General features: G+C 43.4%; 1 protein-coding gene across 3 annotated transcripts in view; it reads left to right on the forward strand.

Annotated features, from left to right (window-relative positions):
• The window catches only part of STAP1 (signal transducing adaptor family member 1), a 139,817-nt gene that overhangs the window by 108,929 nt on the left and 11,426 nt on the right, over nt 1-19,462 (forward strand). For all 3 annotated transcript variants that reach the window (XM_040420476.1, XM_040420478.1, XM_040420477.1), the window contains one exon: nt 2,226-2,280. In XM_040420476.1, the coding sequence (XP_040276410.1) occupies nt 2,226-2,239 (14 nt within the window). In that variant the 3' untranslated portion in view covers nt 2,240-2,280. The remainder of the gene's footprint in view (nt 1-2,225; nt 2,281-19,462) is intronic.

Raw genomic sequence — 19,462 nt, forward strand, 5'->3', positions numbered from 1 at the left:
TCCGGACAACGCAAGTGTGAAAGAGGCCTTATATTAAACCACACTGACTGGTGATCACTAGATCCCAAGGTTTCGCCTACAATGACATCATATACCGAATCCCCGTTTGTGAATACCAAATCCAAAATGGCTTCCCTCCGGGTTGGCTCCTCAACCACTTGTTGTAGAGATAACCCCAGTAGGGAATTTAGAATATCTGTACTCCTGGTAGAACTTGCTATTTTGGTTTTCCAGTTTATATCTGGAAGATTGAAATCTCCCATAATGATAACTTCTCCTTTCATTGTCATTTTAGCTATTTCTTCAACTAGTAGATCATCTAGTTCTTTAACTTGACCAGGTGGTCTATATATCACACCTACACGAGTTACTGCATGGTTAGCAAACTGCAACGTAACCCAAACTGACTCTATGTTGGCCTCACCAACTTGTATTAGGTTAGATTTAATGCTATCTTTCACATACAGGGCCACTCCTCCTCCTTTCTTGCCTTCTCTGTCTCTTCTGTATAAAGAGTACCCTGGTATGGTTATGTCCCAGTCATTTCTTTCATTAAACCATGTCTCCGTAACAGCCACTAAATCTACATTCTCAGATGCCATTATTGACCCAAGTTCATTGATTTTTTTACCTAAACTGCGAGCATTTGTAGACAGGACTCTGAGCTTATCATTTCTTAACCTCTGTGCTTCTGACCTGTTCTGGCATTGTTTCGGGGGGCAATTGGACTTTTTTATTTTCACTCTTTTGCCCCCCCTTCCTAGTTTAAATGTATTCATAGCCCTCTGGAACAGGAGAATCGCGCAGGCACTCACCGATACTGCGCCTGCTCGGGATTTCGGTGGACAAGAGAGGAGGAAGGGAGGGCCGGTGCTATGAATACATTTAATGATGTAATGGGAGGGGGCGGCGCCGTAGACCAAGAGATGAGGAAGGAACGCCCAATGAAGTGAATAAATTAAATGACGTAATCGGGAGGGGGTGGCGCCGTAGGCCAAGAGAGGAGGAAGCACGATGGTGCAATGAATAAATTAAATGACGTGGTGGGGAGGGGGCGGCGCCGTTCGGCAAGTATGTGGGAGGACATTTATGAGGAGGCGTGCTGGGCTTGGAAGAAAGGCCGGCTGGGCACTGCAGAGGGGCGTTACTGGGCACTAGAGCAGAGTAATAACACCCCTCTGGGCACCTTGGAACCTGATTTGCATATCAGAAAAATCGCTTTTTTATAAGAATGAAAAGTTGAATAAAAGAAAGAAGACACATGTAGGTAAGAAGGTACTTTATTGCACATTGCTATCTTAACGGTTTTATATGGTCAAAATAGGTGACAGATTCCCTTTAATATTACTTTTTTTTGTATTGCTGATTTCTCCTGTAACTTGGGTTGATATATTAGCCCCAGTTACAGGGGAAACTCATTCCCCAGATGCTTTAGAATGCTGGTAAACCCCTGCCGATCATTTAGTGATTGACTATCCTGATGATAGGCTATCACTTAGAAAAGGCTAGACAACCCTTTAATAAAAGTAATAAAAATGTGTAAAATGCCAAAGAAATGTGATAATTTATTAGAATGTAATATAAAGTTGTGGATGTTGGTAAACATATTTGGATGCAGCAGATTTCATGTTCGTTAATAAAATTCAATTAAAGGATACTGTAGTCAACTTCACACTATATAGTAAGAGGTACAGCTTTTTCAATATTGCCTATTTCATTTAAGTATAATATTGCTCAATGACTCTATTATCTCTGCAAATACTGGCCCAACCATGGGTCTGATCGCCCAAACTACATGGATGATAGGTCTCTATGTTGATGTTTTGGGAGCCATCAAACATAAAAAACACGCTGACTGGGAATCATGTAGAATATATGCTTTTAATGTGGAATCAATAAAGAAGACATGTTTCATTTAAATTCCTCTCCTGCACTGGATTTTTCTGTTTGATGGCAATATATACCCTATCCTCTGCGCTGCACAAGGGATGACGTGCATCAGAGGGGATAGCTGTTTGTTGTTAGTTTGAAGGATCACACCTATGGTCAGGCCAGGATTTGCGGCCGTAATATGGGTTCAAAAATAGACCCCTATTACACTTGTGTGGAATTGGCCTTAATTGTTAAGTTGCTTACCCCAAGTACAGTATATATATATATATATATATATATATTATGTATATTATAAGTATCATTCATTTTAATATCATTCATTTTGCCATCAGTATTTCCAAGATGAATGTAGGACAGAACAAAAAATGCAAGACAAATGTCCATAAGGTAAGTACATCTTTAAGCATGTAATCTTTACTTGACAATTTATGCAAACATGTTGAAAACAGTTAGCACTTGGAGGGCATAGCCTTAAAGGGTTTCTGTCATGAGAAATAACGTTATGTAGCTGACTGACATTAGCGATGTGATAATGTCAACAGTATATAACAGTATGTTTTATAACTCCCTGCCTGCCGCCGTTCTCTTAAAATAAATCACTGCACCTGCGCCGAAGGAAGGAAGCCGGCAGCAGGAGCGCGTCCTTCACTCACTGCGCCTGCGCCGAATACTAAACGAGACGGCGCCTGCGCGGGATTTATGGGACACTGAGGAGAACTCGAAAGTCAATCAACTGGACTTGGGGCGTGCCAAAGGGTGCGTAGACCGAGCCTCTAGGTGCTAAAGCAACGCCCTGATGGCACCTAGAGGCTCATTAGCATATTTTAAAAGTCTTTATTTTAGGAGAATGGCGGCAGGCAGGGAGTTCTAAAGCATACAGTTATGTACTGCTGACATTAGCACATCGCTAATGTCAGTCAGCTACATACCGTTATTTCTCAGGACAGAAACCCTTTAATGTGTACCTCCAGTTATGATGAAAAACCATATGCTGCAGTACTTACTACTATAAACTTTAGCACTTCGGCTACTGACTGTAAAGTTTCAGTAGCATATACGGATGTAGCAGGGTTAACACACATGCTTTATGAGACATGTTATCTAAACTAAATGCAACTAAATGCGTTAAGCAATTTCTTTTCAATGGCTTTTGTTTCAAGATAGCGCGATGAGTTAAGAAATTTGAGTTAAGAGTGTGTGTAAGAGGGTTGAAAACTGATGTGGACTTCCAGCATAACCCTACTGCCCATCTGCACCAATGGTTCCTTGAACTGTATATAGTTGACTGTTGTTATGTGTATGTGATACACATTTTATTGCACAGTTTCATGATGGCGGGCTATTGGCAGAACATATGTTTGCATGTACACTGTAATGTAATGTTTGTGTGCACATTGTTGCTTCAGCAGAGAGTTGAAAGCTCAAAGTACTCTTGTCCATAGCTAGTGAGGAATCAGTTACAGGTGCCAGTGGAAGTTGGCTCAGGGGAGCTTTTTGATGCCTCTGATATCTGATAGGATGTGGTACTCTGCACCCTACATTGCATATTACTTTGAATGGTGTGATAATGTTGGGCCTGCTGTACTGCCTTAAAACTGCCCTGGAGTCTGCCACTGGTTAAGGACAAAGTCCCAGCCTGAAGAGATTGTAGTTGAGTCATGCCCGAGGCAGAGGAAACTGCAAGTGGTTATGGACCAACTGTATCCTTTAGTGGGTGTTCAACCTGGAAACCTTATTGTGACCTGAATAAACGTTTGAATAGCCAGCCTGCTGCCTGTGAACCCCTGAAGTACGGTAAAGCTTTACTGACATGGTGTGCAGTGTGACAATCCACACTGAGACTGTGGCTGATATTGTGTGCTGGACTTGATCTGGATAGTGTGTTCCAGAGAGTGGGGGGCTGCATGATGGGCTCAGGCTCCAAGAATTATGGTAGATCCTGGGTATGGACAGTTTGCTTATGCCTGCTCATCAGGCAGGGGGTGTCACTAGCAGGGGGTGTCACTAGCGGAAGCGCTCATCTCCATAGTCATCTGTATCGCCGTCCTCAGGACAGCGATACAGATGACTGTGCTGAGGCAGGGGAGGGAGAGGCGTGTCCCTTTCCCTTCCTCTGATAGGCTGCAGCCTATCAGAGGCAGGCGCAGGCAGCGCAATGACGTCATCGCGCTGCCTGAGCCGTACAGAGCGGGACACAGGCCGGAAGAGGCCTGCATCGCTGCCAAGGAGATAAGTATAAATGTTTATTTAATTTTTTGTGTACAATACTGGTGGCTACTGGTACATAATGGGGGGCTCTGGCTACTGGCACATAATGGGGGGCTCTGGCTACTGGCACATAATGGGGGGCTCTGGCTACTGGCACATGATGGGGGCTGTCATTACTGGCACATGATGGGGGCTGTCATTACTGGCACATGATGGGGGCTGTCATTACTGGCACATGATGGGGGGGCTGTTATTACTGGCACATGATGGGGGGGCTGTTATTACTGGCACATGATGGGGGGCTGTTATTACTGGCACATTATTGGGGGCACTATAGGGTCATCTACTGAGGCCACAAAGAAGGGGTGTTTTATATGGGGGGCTCTGTACAGTAGAATTTTATACTGGGACACATGGTGGGCACTATGGGGAAGGGGGGAGAGGAGTACTATGGGGTCATCTACGGGGGGCACTAAGAAGGGGTATTTTATACTTGCAAATTATGGGGGACACTGAGGGCATCTACTGGGGCATTTTATACTGGTACATTATGGGGGGCACTAGGAGGAAGGGGGGAGAGGAGCACTATGGAGGCATTTACTGGGGGCACTATATAGGGGTATTTTATACTGGCACATTATGGGGGCACTATGGGGACATTAGCTCCACTGGGGGCATTACAAGAGTGTATTTTTTGCACTGTCACATTATAAGGAGAATTATTTCTACTGGGGGGGGCATTATGGTGGGCTTTATTACTCCCCCATGCTATGACCCCCTAGTAGCAGCACCAGCCTCTCCCTGCTCTGCTATCCCTCTGCCCCTTCTCCAAATCCTTATTATGAAATCTTTCTCATTAGGATAAAACACAACATCAGCTCCACCGAGCCCCCGGCCAAAGTGTTGAAGTGGTGTCCGAGATCTCCAAGGGCCAAGCCAAGTAATTGTAAGTTTTCATGTGAAATATGTTTATGTTATACACATATAGCCTACACTGTGCCACACAATATACAGTATACCTCTACACTGTGTAGTCTGTTCTATAAGCACCAGGGGCGGACACAGACAGCAGAGGGCCCCTGTGCAAAGAATGTGCCTGGGCCCACCTCCCCCTCCGCAAACCACACATGCAGACATAAACATAAACAATACATGCATAATCTTGGAAGACCAAGGAGCATATAAGGCTACACAGTGCTTTTGGCCACCAATGTGTCGTGCAACCAAGGATCACAGCAGCACAGTGCTGCAATGCATTGAGTTAAAATGAACGGGGTCGCATTGTGACCTTCAAGTTTCTTACAATCACAATCAGAAAGTCGCAAGAAATTCAGCAGGTTGGATTTTTTGTGACTGTCGGGTCACGGCCCCATTTACTTTACTAGTTGCGGTGTAGAGTAGTGTTGCTTCAGGCTTTGGCTGCACAATGTGTATTGCAGCCACAGCCACCTTGTGGTGCTAGCCTAAGGGACCATTTAGACGGCCATATGTGTTTTGCAGTTCGCAAATTGCGGATCCGCAAAACAAGGAGACTGCCCGCGTGCGTCCTATGATAGAAAATGCTGATTCTTGTCCGCAATTGCGGACAAGAATAGGACATGTTCTATCTTTTTTGCAGGGCCGAGGAACAGAAGTACGGATGTGGACAACACGCAGTGTGCTGTCTACATCATTTGTAGCCCCATTGAAATAAATGGGTCTTTTTCACACATCCTCACAGGCACTCTCACATACACACTGTCATACATGCAGGCACTCTTACATACACACTGTCATACATGCAGGCACTCTCACACACACTGTCATACATGCAGGCACTCACACACACTGTCATACATGCAGGCACTCTCACAGACACTGCCATACATGCAGGCACTCACACACACACACACTGTCATACATGCAGACACTCTTACATGCACACACTGTCATACATGCATACACTCTTACATGCACACACTGTCATACATGCAGACACTCTTACATACACACACTGTCATACATGCAGACACTCTTACATACACACACTGTCATACATGCAGGCACTCTTACATACACACACTGTCATACATGCAGGCACTCTCTCACACACTGTCATACATGCAGGCACTCTCTCACACACTGTCATACATGCAGACACTCTTACATGCACACACTGTCATACATGCAGGCACTCTCACATACACACACTATCATACATGCAGGCACTCTCACATACACACTGTCATACATGCAGGAACTCTTACATACACACTGTCATACATGCATGCACTCTCACATACACACACTGTCATACATGCAGGCACTCTCACATACACACACACTGTCATACAAGCAGGGCCTCTCACATACACACATTGTCATACATGCAGGCACTCTTACATACACACACTGTCATACATGCAGGCACTCTCACACACACACACTGTCACACATGTAGGCACTCTCACATACACACACTGTCATACATGCATGCACTCTCACATACACACACTGTCATACATGCAGGCACTCTCACATACACACACTGTCATACATGCATGCACTCTCACATACACAGACTGTCATACATGCAGGCACTCTCACATACACACACTGTCATACATGCAGGCACTCTCACATACACACACTGTCATACATGCAGGCATTCTCACATACACACACTGTCATACATGCATGCACTCTCACATACACACACTGTCATACATGCATGCACTCTCACATACACAGACTGTCATACATACATGCAGGCACTCTCACATACACACACTGTCATACATGCAGGCACTCTCACATACACACACTGTCATACATGCAGGCACTCTCACATACACACACTGTCATACATGCATGCACTCTCACATACACACACTGTCATACATGCAGGCACTCTCACATACACACACTGTCATACATGCATGCACTCTCACATACACACATTGTCATACATGCAGGCACTCTTACATACACACACTGTCATACATGCAGGCACTCTCACACACACACTGTCATACATGCAGGGAAGGCACTCTTTTACACTACATTACATATAGATCCCTTCCTTACCTCCTGGCTCTGTATTGCTGGTTCTTGTGTCCTCAGCCAGGCTCCTCCCCCTCTCAGCATCAGGGCTCGGTCTCCACACAGCAGCAGCCCTTCCTCCCTTCTAGTAGAGCTGGCTCATTGGAGGAGAGGCTGTCAGTGCTTTTGAGTGACAGTTTGTAGACCAATCAGCTCTCCATCTCCTGGTCAGTAAGGTTGGGTCCACAAGGTCCTATTTTTGATAAAAACGCAGCAAAATGTGGTGTTTTTTTTTTGCCGCGATTTGTTGAAAATCAGACCCTGTGGATCCAGCCTTACTGACCAGGAGTGCTGATTACACTAAAACCTACCAGCCTTCCTATGAATCAGCGCTGCTATTTAGCCCCTGACCAGCAGATCATCTCTCAGTCCCTCTGAAGTTCAGGAAGGGGGCCCCACTGCAGCCAGCTACTTTTCCTACTGTGTGCAATCGCACAGTGTGAGGAGCTTACCGGCAACTCAGAAAGCTCATTTGTTAGTCAGGATCTCCCCAGTGGGCCAGTCCAGGCTGGGCCCCCTCACACTCTGGTCCCCTGTGCAGCTGAACCAGCTGCACAGGCGGTATGTCCGCCCCTGATAAGCACCATTGTTTTGTGGCGGCGGACAGAAAATAATCTGGAAGTGCCCCTCTCGAGACCAGGCTCTGGATCCGCCACTGGGGGGTGTATGGCTGCAGTAGTTCTTTCAGATAGCTGGGACCTAACTTGGTTAACTTATGGCTTTAAAGGTCTGCAAGCAAATATTAAAGGGTTTCTACCACCAGATTTTGAGATTTTTCTCTGACTGACACTAGCGATCTGCTAGTGTCTGCACTACCTAACAGTGCTCTTGTTTCACGTTTGTCTGCTGCCGTTAAGCTTAAAAACATACTTTTATTGATATGCAAATGAGCCTCTAGGTGCTATGGGGGCGTCTTTTCAGCACCTAGAGGCTCCGTCTACTCACTATTTCTGCCGCCCACCGCGTCCCTCCAGCCCGCCCCGCTCCTCTTGAATGACAGCCAACCTCGCTCCAACTCGAATAACAGCACCTGCGCCGTGCGCTTCTGTATTCGGCGCAGGCACAGTGACTTTCGGACCGCAGTGAAGATGCCGGCGCAGGGAGCGGTCCGACAGTCACTGCGCCTGCGCCAAATATAGAAGCGTACTGGAATTCGAGATGGAGCGAGGTTGGCTGTCAATCAAGAGGAGCGGGGCGGGCTGGAGGGACGCGTGGGCGGCAGAAATAGTGAGTAGACGGAGCCTCTAGGTGTTGAAAAGACGCCCCCATAGCACCTAGAGGCTCATTTGCATATCAATAAAAGTATGTTTTTAAGCTTAACAGCAGCAGACAAAGGTGAAACAAGAGCACTGTTAGGTAGTGCAGACACTAGCAGATCGCTAGTCTCAGTCAGAGAAAAATCTCAAAATCTGGTGGTAGAAACCCTTTAAAGATTATTCTCTATTTTATGGGCAGCCAGTATGGATAGTGGAGGGTTGGTGCAGTGAAAGCATGATGGGGCTGACTGATTTAATCTACTGCAGCATTTTGAACTAGCTGAAGGCAGTGTATTGCTTTGTCTGGGAGACCTACGCAAAGAGCATTACAGTAGTCCAGTGGTTAGGTTATGATGGCCTTTACCAGTGTGGATAAATCTTCTGGAGGAATTAGGTGTTTAATTTTTACAATGTTCCTCACGTGGAAGTATGAAGATTTAATAATTGCTGATATCTGTTTCCTGGGAGACAGTTCCTCATCAATAACAACACCCAAATTATGTACATGGCCTGAGCTTTGAAGGGCTGTGTTTCCAAGAGATAAAGGGTGGTGGGTGTGCAAGTTGCCATTTTGCTGTCAGGCACTGACCTCCAACCAGAACTTCAGTTTTATCCAGGTTCCGATTAGGAAAGGTACAGTTATCATAAGCATTGCAGTGGTATTCCAGACAATAGGGGTCAATTATTAAGACCGGCATTTTAGAAGCCAGTCTTAATAAAGCCCCTGTGCTGGTGGTGGATCGCAAAAGTTATGTAGAGACGCAGGCCTTGCTGTCTTACATTTAGACCATTTCCTGCGCCTAAAACAGGCATAGAAAATGATGAGTTAGACGCGCCTGCCGACCTGTCCCCTTCCCCGCCCACCCCACCCCCACTTTATTTAGACCTGGTGTGGCACCGCAATCTGCGCCTGAAATACGGCTAATATAGGCATATTTCAGAATAGTTCTGCAATGGGTGCCCGCCCCCAGGGCCCTTAATAGATGTAATGACGCGCGTCCCAGGTGTATGAATGGCTGAGTGGTATAGGGTGGCCTAAAATGTCCTATTACGTTGATACGGCTGGACCCCAGGCTTTAGCTCTGAGGCAAACAAATAGGGGGAATAATTGAGGGATAAAAGAATAACTTGAGTCCAGACCTTAAGATGCAGTTGAAAAGCAGCTTTACTTTGCATAAACGTTCATCAAAACAATCTTCAAGCTTTGTCTTGGTCCAAGCAGGCTTTAAAACTCTGGCAGGCAAACTCGTCTTTGCTACATCTGTTTCTCTCTGGCACTGCTGTACGGACAGGCTTGCTGTATACCTTGGCTTCCTCTTTATGCTTCACCACTTTCTGTAGTCTGGTCTGTCTCTAGGTTTGGCCAGGGAACTTTCCTCCTGGCTCCTGAGGCTCTAAGCTTTGGCCTCCATGGCCAGCAGAGCTGAGGGTGCTCTGGCTGGCATGGGCACGTCCAGCAGAGACGTGCCCTTACTCCCTTCTCCTAGCAGGGGGTAAGCTAGACTGACTAGTACTGGTCCCCACCCTTCCTGCAGGAAGTGGGACTGGCCCACTCCTCCACAAAGGGGGGGTTAGAATGGAATGGAAAGCTCCATTCTACATAACTGTAGTTCTTCCGTGTTTTCTGCCACCTGCTGGTGAACCAGGCATATTACATTTGAACATAACAGTTGCAAAACCTTAGAAATAGAAATGCATCGGGTAGTGGACCTGAAATAAATACACAAGATGACATTATATTAGCCCATTAGAGATAGTAGCGGGATGAAGAAGTGGTAATGCCACTCTGGGGCGTTACAGTTGAATGAACTGCTTGAGAAGTCTAGTTCGTCTATAATATCAAGCACATTAGCTTGGGTTATGATGGACAGCAATTCAACTAGTTTGTTGAGATGAAGTGCCTTTAAAAAGTATTCATACCCCTTGAACTTTTCCAAATTTTTTCATGTTACACCCACAAACGTAAAGGGGCTGTGTCACTTCAGCAAGTGGCATTTATCATGTAAAGAAAGTTAATACAAGGCACTTACTAATGTACTGTCATTATCCATATTGCTTCCTTTGCTGACTGGATTCGTTTTTTCATCACATTATACACTGCTCGTTTCCATGGTCACGACCACCCTGAAAATCCATCAGCAGAGGTGATTTTTGCACACTATAGGAACAAGTGCTAGCCTCTCTGGTGGCCTGGACCGTGGGTGCACACATAGGTTGGTTCTTTTTTCTATAGTGTCCAAGCACAGCCACCGCTGCTGGATTGCAGGGTGGTCGTAACCATGGAAATGAGAAGTATATAATATGGATAATATTAGTAAGTGGCTTGTATTAACTTTCTCTACATGATAAATGCTATTTGCTGAAGTGACAAAACCCCTTTAAATGTATTTTATTGGGATTTTATGTGATAGACCAACACAAAGTAGCAAGTATGTGTGAAGTGAAAAGAAAATGACACTTGGTTTTCAAAATTTTAAATAGAAATATGAAAAGTGTGGCGTGCATTTGTATTCAGCCCCCTTGAGTCAATACTTTGTAAGACCACCTTTCGCTGTATCTATAGCTGCAGTTTTTTTTGAAGGTATGTCTCTACCAGCTTTACACATCCAGAGGCTGACATTAACTTAACCCCTTAAGGACTCAGCCCTATTTCACCTTAAGGACTTGGCTATTTTTTGCAAATCTGACCAGTGTCACTTTAAGTGCTGATAACTTTAAAACGCTTTGACTTATCCAGGCCATTCTGAGACTGTTTTTTCGACACATATTGTACTTCATGACACTGGTAAAAGGAAGTCAAAAAAATGTATTTTTATTTATAAAAAAAATACCAAATGTACCAAAATTTTTTTAAAAATTGCAAATTTCCAAGTTTCAATTTCTCTACTTCTACAATACATAGTGATACCTCCAAAAATAGTTATTACTTTACATTCCCCATATGTCTACTTCATGTTTGGATCATTTTGGGAATGATATTTTATTTTCTGGGGATGTTACAAGGCTTAGAAGTTTAAAAGCAAATCTTGAAATTTTTCAGAAATTTTCAAAAAAACAATTTTTAGGGACCAGTTCAGGTCTGAAGTCACTTTGCGAGGCTTAGATAATAGAAACCATCCAAAAATGACCCCATTCTATAAACTATACCCCTCAAGGTATTCAAAACTGTTTTTACAAACTTTGTTAACCCTTTAGGTGTTCCACAAGAATTAATGGAAAATAGAGATACAATTTCAAAATTTCACATTTTTGGCAGATTTCCATTTTAATAATTTTTTCCCAGTTACAAAGCAAGGGTTAACAGCCAAACCAAACTCAATATTTATGGCCCTGATTCTGTAGTTTACAGAAACACCCCATATGTGGTCGTAAACCGCTGTATGGGCACACGGCAGGGCGCAGAAGGAAAGGAATGCCATACGGTTTTTGGAAGGCAGGTTTTGCTGGACTGTTTTTTTTTATACCATGTCCCATTTGAAGCCCCCCTGATGCCACCCTAGAGTAGAAACTCCATAAAAGTGACCCCATCTAAGAAACTACACCCCTCAAGGTATTCAAAACTGATTTTACAAACGTCGTTAACCCTTTAGTGTTCCACAAGAATTAATGGAAGATAGAGATACAATTTCAAAATGTAACTTTTTGGGCAGATTTTCCATTTTAATAATTTTTTTCCAGTTACAAAGCAAGGGTTAACAGCCAAACCAAACTCAATATTTATGGCCCTGATTCTGTAGTTTACAGAAACACCCCATATGTGGTTATAAACCGCTGTACGGGCACACGGTAGGGCGCAGAAGGAAAGGAATGCCATACAGTTTTTGGAAGGCAGGTTTTGCTGGACTGTTTTTTTTGACACCATGTCCCATTTGAAGCCCCCCTGATGCACCCCTAGAGTAGAAACTCCCAAAAAGTGACCCCATTTTAGAAACTACGGCATAGGGTGGCAGTATTGTTGGTACTAGTTTAGGGTACATATGATTTTTGGTTACTCTATATTACACTTTTTGTGAGGCAAGGTAACAAGAAATAGCTGTTTTGGCACCGTTTTTATTTTTTGTTATTTACAACATTCGTCTGACAGGTTAGATCATGTGGTATTTTTATAGACCAGGTTGTCACGGATGCGGTGTATACTTTTTTATTTATTTATGTAAGTTTTACACAATGATTTCTTTTTTAAACAAAATAAATCATGTTTTAGTGTTTCCATACACTGCGTGCAGAATTATTAGGCAAATGAGTATTTTGACCACATCATCCTCTTTATGCATGTTGTCTTACTCCAAGCTGTATAGGCTCGAAAGCCTACTACCAATTAAGCATATTAGGTGATGTGCATCTCTGTAATGAGAAGGGGTGTGGTCTAATGACATCAACACCCTATATTAGGTGTGCATAATTATTAGGCAACTTCCTTTCCTTTGGCAAAATGGGTCAAAAGAAGGACTTGACAGGCTCAGAAAAGTCAAAAATAGTGAGATATCTTGCAGAGGGATGCAGCACTCTTAAAATTGCAAAGCTTCTAAAGCGTGATCATCGAACAATCAAGCGTTTCATTCAAAATAGTCAACAGGGTCGCAAGAAGCGTGTGGAAAAACCAAGGCGCAAAATAACTGCCCATGAACTGAGAAAAGTCAAGCGTGCAGCTGCCAAGATGGCACTTGCCACCAGTTTGGCCATATTTCAGAGCTGCAACATCACTGGAGTGCCCAAAAGCACAAGGTGTGCAATACTCAGAGACATGGCCAAGGTAAGAAAGGCTGAAAGACGACCACCACTGAACGAGACACACAAGCTGAAACATCAAGACTGGGCCAAGAAATATCTCAAGACTGATTTTTCTAAGGTTTTATGGACTGATGAAATGAGAGTGAGTCTTGATGGGCCAGATGGATGGGCCCATGGCTGGATTGGTAAAGGGCAGAGAGCTCCAGTCCGACTCAGACCCAGCAAGGTGGAGGTGGAGTACTGGTTTGGGCTGGTATCATCAAAGATGAGCTTGTGGGGCCTTTTCTGGTTGAGGATGGAGTCAAGCTCAACTCCCAGTCCTACTGCAAGTTTCTGGAAGACACCTTCTTCAAGCAGTGGTACAGGAAGAAGTCTGCATCCTTCAAGAAAAACATGATTTTCATGCAGGACAATGCTCCATCACACGCGTCCAAGTACTCCACAGCGTGGCTGGCAAGAAAGGGTATAAAAGAAGAAAATCTAATGACATGGCCTCCTTGTTCACCTGATCTGAACCCCATTGAGAACCTGTGGTCCATCATCAAATGTGAGATTTACAAGGAGGGAAAACAGTACACCTCTCTGAACAGTGTCTGGGAGGCTGTGGTTGCTGCTGCACCCAATGTTGATGGTGAACAGATCAAAACACTGACAGAATCCATGGATGGCAGGCTTTTGAGTGTCCTTGCAAAGAAAGGTGGCTATATTGGTTATTGATTTGTTTTTGTTTTGTTTTTGAATGTCAGAAATGTATATTTGTGAATGTTGAGATGTTATATTGGTTTCACTGGTAAAAAAAAAAAAAATTGAAATGGGTATATATTTGTTTTTTGTTAAGTTGCCTAATAATTATGCACAGTAATAGTCACCTGCACACACAGATATCCCCCTAAAATAGCTAAAACTAAAAACAAACTAAAAACTACTTCCAAAAATATTCAGCTTTGATATTAATGAGTTTTTTGGGTTCATTGAGAACATGGTTGTTGTTCAATAATAAAATTAATCCTCAAAAATACAACTTGCCTAATAATTCTGCACTCCCTGTAGTCTGAGAGCCATCATTTTTTCAGTTTTTCGGCGATTACCTTGGGTAGGGTACAATTTTTGCGGGATGAGATGACGGTTTTATTGGCACTATTTTGGGGTGCGTGTGACTTTTTGATCATTTGCTATTACACTTTTTGTGATGTAAGGTGACAAAAAATTGCTTTTTTTACACCGTTTTTATTTTTATTTTTTTACGGTATTCACCTGAGGGGTTAGGTCCTGTGATATTTTTATAGAGCAGGTTGTCATGGACGCGGCGATACCTAATATGTATATTTTCTTTTTATTTATGTAAGTTTTACACAATGATTTCATTTTTGAAGCAAAAAAAAACATGTTTTAGTGTTTCCATAGTCTAAAAGCCATAATTTTTTCAGTTTTTGGGCGATTACCTTGGGTAGGGTATAATTTTTGTGGAATGAGATGACGGTTTTATTGCCACTATTTTTGGGGTACGTGTGACTTTTTTATCGCTTGCTATTACACTTTTTGTGATGTAAGGTGACAAAAAATTGTTTATTTAGCACAATTTTTATTTTTTACTTTTTACGGTGTTCATCTGAGGGGTTAGATCATGTGATATTTTTATAGAGCCGGTCGATACAGACGCGGCGATACCTAATATGTATACTTTTTTTTTTATTTATGTAAGTTTTACACAATAATATGATTTTTGAAACAAAAAAAAATCATGTTTTAGTGTCTCCATATTCTGAGAGCCATAGTTTTTTCAGTTTTTAGGCGATTATCTTAGCTAGGGTCTCAATTTTTGTGGGATGAGATGACGGTTTGATTGGCACTATTTTGGAGTGCATATGACCTTTTGATCGCTTGCTATTACACTTTTTGTGATGTAAGGTGACAAAAAATGGTTTATTTGGCACAGTTTTTATTTTTTACGGTGTATTTTACGGTGTTCATCTCAGGGGTTAGGTCATGTGATATTTTTATAGAGCCGATCGATACGGACGCGGTGATACCTAATATGTATACTTTTCTTTTTATTTATGTAAGTTTTACACAATAACAGCTTTTTTTTTCAGGTAGGGGCTAATTTTTTGCGGGATGAGGTGACGGTTAGATTGGTACAGTTTTTATTTTTTATTTTTTATGGTATTCATCTGAGTGGTTAGGTCATGTGATATGTTTATAGAGCCGGTCGATACAGACATGGCGATACCTAATATGTATACTTTTTTTTCCCCCCCTAATTTTTACCAATTTTTTTAACTTTATTTGGGGAAAATTACGTTTTTGTTTATTTTTACTTGAAACTTTTAATTTTTGGGGGGGGAAAACGTTATTTTTTCAGTGCCATCAGGTCCACCATACAGCCCCATGGGGACCCGATGGCACTGCCGCCGCCGCACCAGGTAAAAGCCGCAAACCGCAGGTCTGAATTGACCTGCGGTTTGCGGCGATCGCCGATGCGGGGGGGTCACACGGCTGTGTGCAGCCCGCATCATGGACCCATTCACTTCAGCATGCGCTACTTTTTTGCGGTGCGGAGGCACAGCCAGAAGCACCACGGAAGAACTCTGTAGCACTCATATCCCGGATCCTGGACCCATTGAAGTGAATAGGTCCAGGATGCGGGCTGCACAAGGCTGTGTGCAGCCCGCATCATGGACCCATTCACTTCAGCATGCGCTTCCTTCCTATATATTTTAGGTTTTAAAAATGTGGCTCTCAAAAGAAATTTCAATCGTGGTTTTGGCGATATTTGGCTCAGTTGACAAAAAAGTTTGCCCACCACTGATCTAAACCATTCCATTGTAGCTCTAGTGGCGTTGTCCTGCGGGAAGGTGAACCTCCGCCCCAGTCTCAAGTCTTTTGCAGTCTCTACCAGTTTTACTCCAGGATTGCCCTGTATTTAGCTCCACCCATCTTCCCATCAACTCTTACCAGCTTCCTTGTCCCTGCTGAAGAAAAGCATCCCACAACTGGAAGCTGTTACCACCATGTTTTACGGTGTGGATGGTGTGTTCAGGGTGATTTGCAGTGTTAGTTTTCCACCACACATAGGGGGCAATTTATCAAAACTGATGTAAAGGAAAACTGGCTTAGTTGCCCATAACAACCAATCAGATTCCACCTTTCATTTTTCAGCGCTCCTTTGGAAAATGAAAGGTGGAATCTGATTGGTTACTATGGGAAACTAAACCAGTTTTCCTTTACAGCAGTTTGATAAATGTTCCCCATAGTGTTTTAGATTTAGGAAAAAAAGTTAAACTTTGGTCTCATCTGACCACAGGCCTTCTTCCAAATGTTTGTTGTGTCCCCTACATGGTTTGTGGAAAACTGCAAACAGGACTTCTTATGGCTTACTTTCAAAAATGGCTTTCTTCTTGACACTCTTCCACAAAGTCCAGATTTGTGGAGTACACCACTTATAGTTGTCCTGTATACAGATTCTCCTACCTGAGCTGTGGAGCTCAGCAGCTCCTCCAGAGTGACCATGGGCCTTTTGGCTGCTTCTCTGATTAGTGCTCTCCTTGCCTGGGCTATCAGTTTAGGTTGGTCGGCCATGTCCTGGTAGGTTTGCAGTTGTGCCATACTCCTTCCATTTTCAGATGATGGATTGAACAGTGCTCCGTGAGATGTTCAGAGCTTGGGATATTTTTTATTACCTAACCCTGCCTGTCACCGCCAGACATCTGAGAAGCTCTGACAGACGTTCTTCAGAACCTCCTGCTTGAGGTTCTTTTGTTTTGCTTTTGTTTTGTCATCTCGTTTCCCTCTCTCAGCTGTCATCTAGTTGCACTGATTGCATCCCTTTAAATCCCCTCCCATACTGCATCACTTTGCGGTTTATACAACTTCCTGGAGTGTGTGCATGCTGGATGCTACAACTGATGCTTCTACAGATAAGTCTGTTCATTTATCTGTGTTTTCCTGTTTGCTTGATCCTAGCTGACCCTGACTCCCTCCGTATTAAGTGTAGGGAGCCGATGGTCGTGTCCCCTCACTATTATAGGGTGTTCAGGTTTCATACAGTCGAGGAACGAGGGTATGCAATTATCTACCATAGAGATTTTTGCATAGGCTGAGCAGTAAGGGAGAGAGCTAGGGCTGTTGCAGGGCTTACCCTTTGGTTCCTTAGTTTTGGATCAAGTCAGTCGGATCTTCATTTGTGTCTTCTAGTTTTCTGTAACACCTTCCGTAACACTGCCTTACACTTCTCCACAACTTTATCCCTGGCCTGTCTGATGTGTTCCTTTGTTTTAATGATACTGTTTGGTCACTAATGTTCTCTAACAAACCTCTGAGGCCTTCACAGAACAGCTGTAGTTATACTGAGAATAAATTACACACAGGTAGACTATATTTACTAATTAAGTGACGTCTGAAGGCAATTAGTCACCCTGGATTTTATTTAGGGGTATCAGAACATAACATTTTTCATTTATAATTGAAAGCACACTAAATTTGTTCAAAGTGATCTTCTGAAATGTCATCACTACACAAGACACAATCACATTGTTGAAGTCTGTCATCTGGTCAATAATTCCCAGAATACTGCTCATAGGTTTCTGTAGGGTCCTATTGACACAGAATTTATCGTGCATGCTCAAATTTCAAACGATCAAATTCGACTGTTGACTCTCATTGTTTTATGTGTTTTTTTGGGCATTTATTGGTCACTTTTTATTGCATGACATACAGTATTTGCATACACATTGTACGCATCTCCTAATAAATATCCTGTGCATTATAAACTCAGTGTAGATATAGGCCCCTTTCACACGGGCGAGTATTCCGCGCGGATGCGATGCGTGAGTTGAACGCATTGCACCCGCACTGAATCATGACCCATTCATTTCTATGGGGCTGTGCACACGAGCGGTGATTTTCACACATCACTTGTGCGTTGCGTGAAAATCGCAGCATTTTCTATATTCTGCGTTTTTCACGCAACGCAGGCCCCATAGAAGTGAATGGGGTTGCGTGAAAATCGCAAGCGTCCGCAAGCAAGTGTGGATGCGGTGCGATTTTCACGCACGGTTGCTAGGTGATGATCGGGATGGGGACCCGATCATTATTATTTCCCCTTATAACATGGTTATAAGGGAAAATAATAGCATTCTGAATACAGAATGCGAAGTAAAATAGGGCTGGAGGGGTTAAAAAATTAAAATTAAAATTTAACTCACCTAAATCCACTTGTTCGCGCAGCCGGCATCTCTTCTGTCTTTAACTGTGAGCAATAGGACCTTTGATGACGTCACTACGCTCATCACATGATCTATCACCATGGTGATGGACCATGTGATTATTGCAGTGACATCATCAAAGGTCCTATTGCTCACAGTTAAAGACAGAAGAGATGCGGGCTGCGCAAACAAGTGGATTAAGGTGAGTTAAAAAAAAAATCTTTATTTTTAACCCCTCCAGCCCTATTTTACTATGCATTCTGTATTCAGAATGCCATTATTTTCCCTTATAACCATGTTATAAGGGAAAATAATACAATCTTCAGAACACCGATACCAAGCCCGAACTTCTGTGAAGAAGTTCGGGTTTGGGTACCAAACATGCGCGATTTTTCTCACACGAGTGCCAAACGCATTACAATGTTTTGCACTCACGCGGAAAAATCGTGCATGTTCCCGCAACGCACCCGCACCTTTTCCCGCAACGCCCGTGCGTAAGGCCTCATGCACACGACCGTTGTTGTGTTCCGTGTCCGTTGTTCCGTTTTCCGTGATTTTCTGCGGACCCATTGACTCGGATAATGCATCGTTTGTCATCCGCGTCCGTGATCCGTGTTTCCAGTCCGTCCAAAAAATATGACCTGCCCTTTTTTTTTCACGGACAACGGTTCGCGGACCCATTCAAGTCAATGGGTCCGTGAAAAAACACGGAGGCACACAAGATTGTCATCCGCGTCCGTGATCCGTGTCCGTTTTTTCCCTGTCATTTGCAAGGCAAACTTGACTTGACTTTTCATGTCTGGTGATCCTCCAAAAATCAAGGAAGACACACGGAAACAAAAACGGAAACGGATCACGGAACAACGGAACCCCGTTTTGTGGACCGTGAAAAAATACTGTCGTGTGCATGAGGCCTAAATCCGAATATAGTGCAGAATCTGATCTTTGCACATGTATCTGTAACACAACAGAGGCTAATTTTGACTGCTATTAGTGGTTTCATAGGTGGAATGGCACATACTTAACACAAATGTTACCCACCCCTCCCACTTAGGCTATTTCCTTAAGGCTGGGTTCACACGTGACTAA

This window comes from Bufo bufo, chromosome 2 (assembly GCF_905171765.1).
Source record: "Bufo bufo chromosome 2, aBufBuf1.1, whole genome shotgun sequence".
NCBI lineage: Eukaryota > Metazoa > Chordata > Amphibia > Anura > Bufonidae > Bufo > Bufo bufo.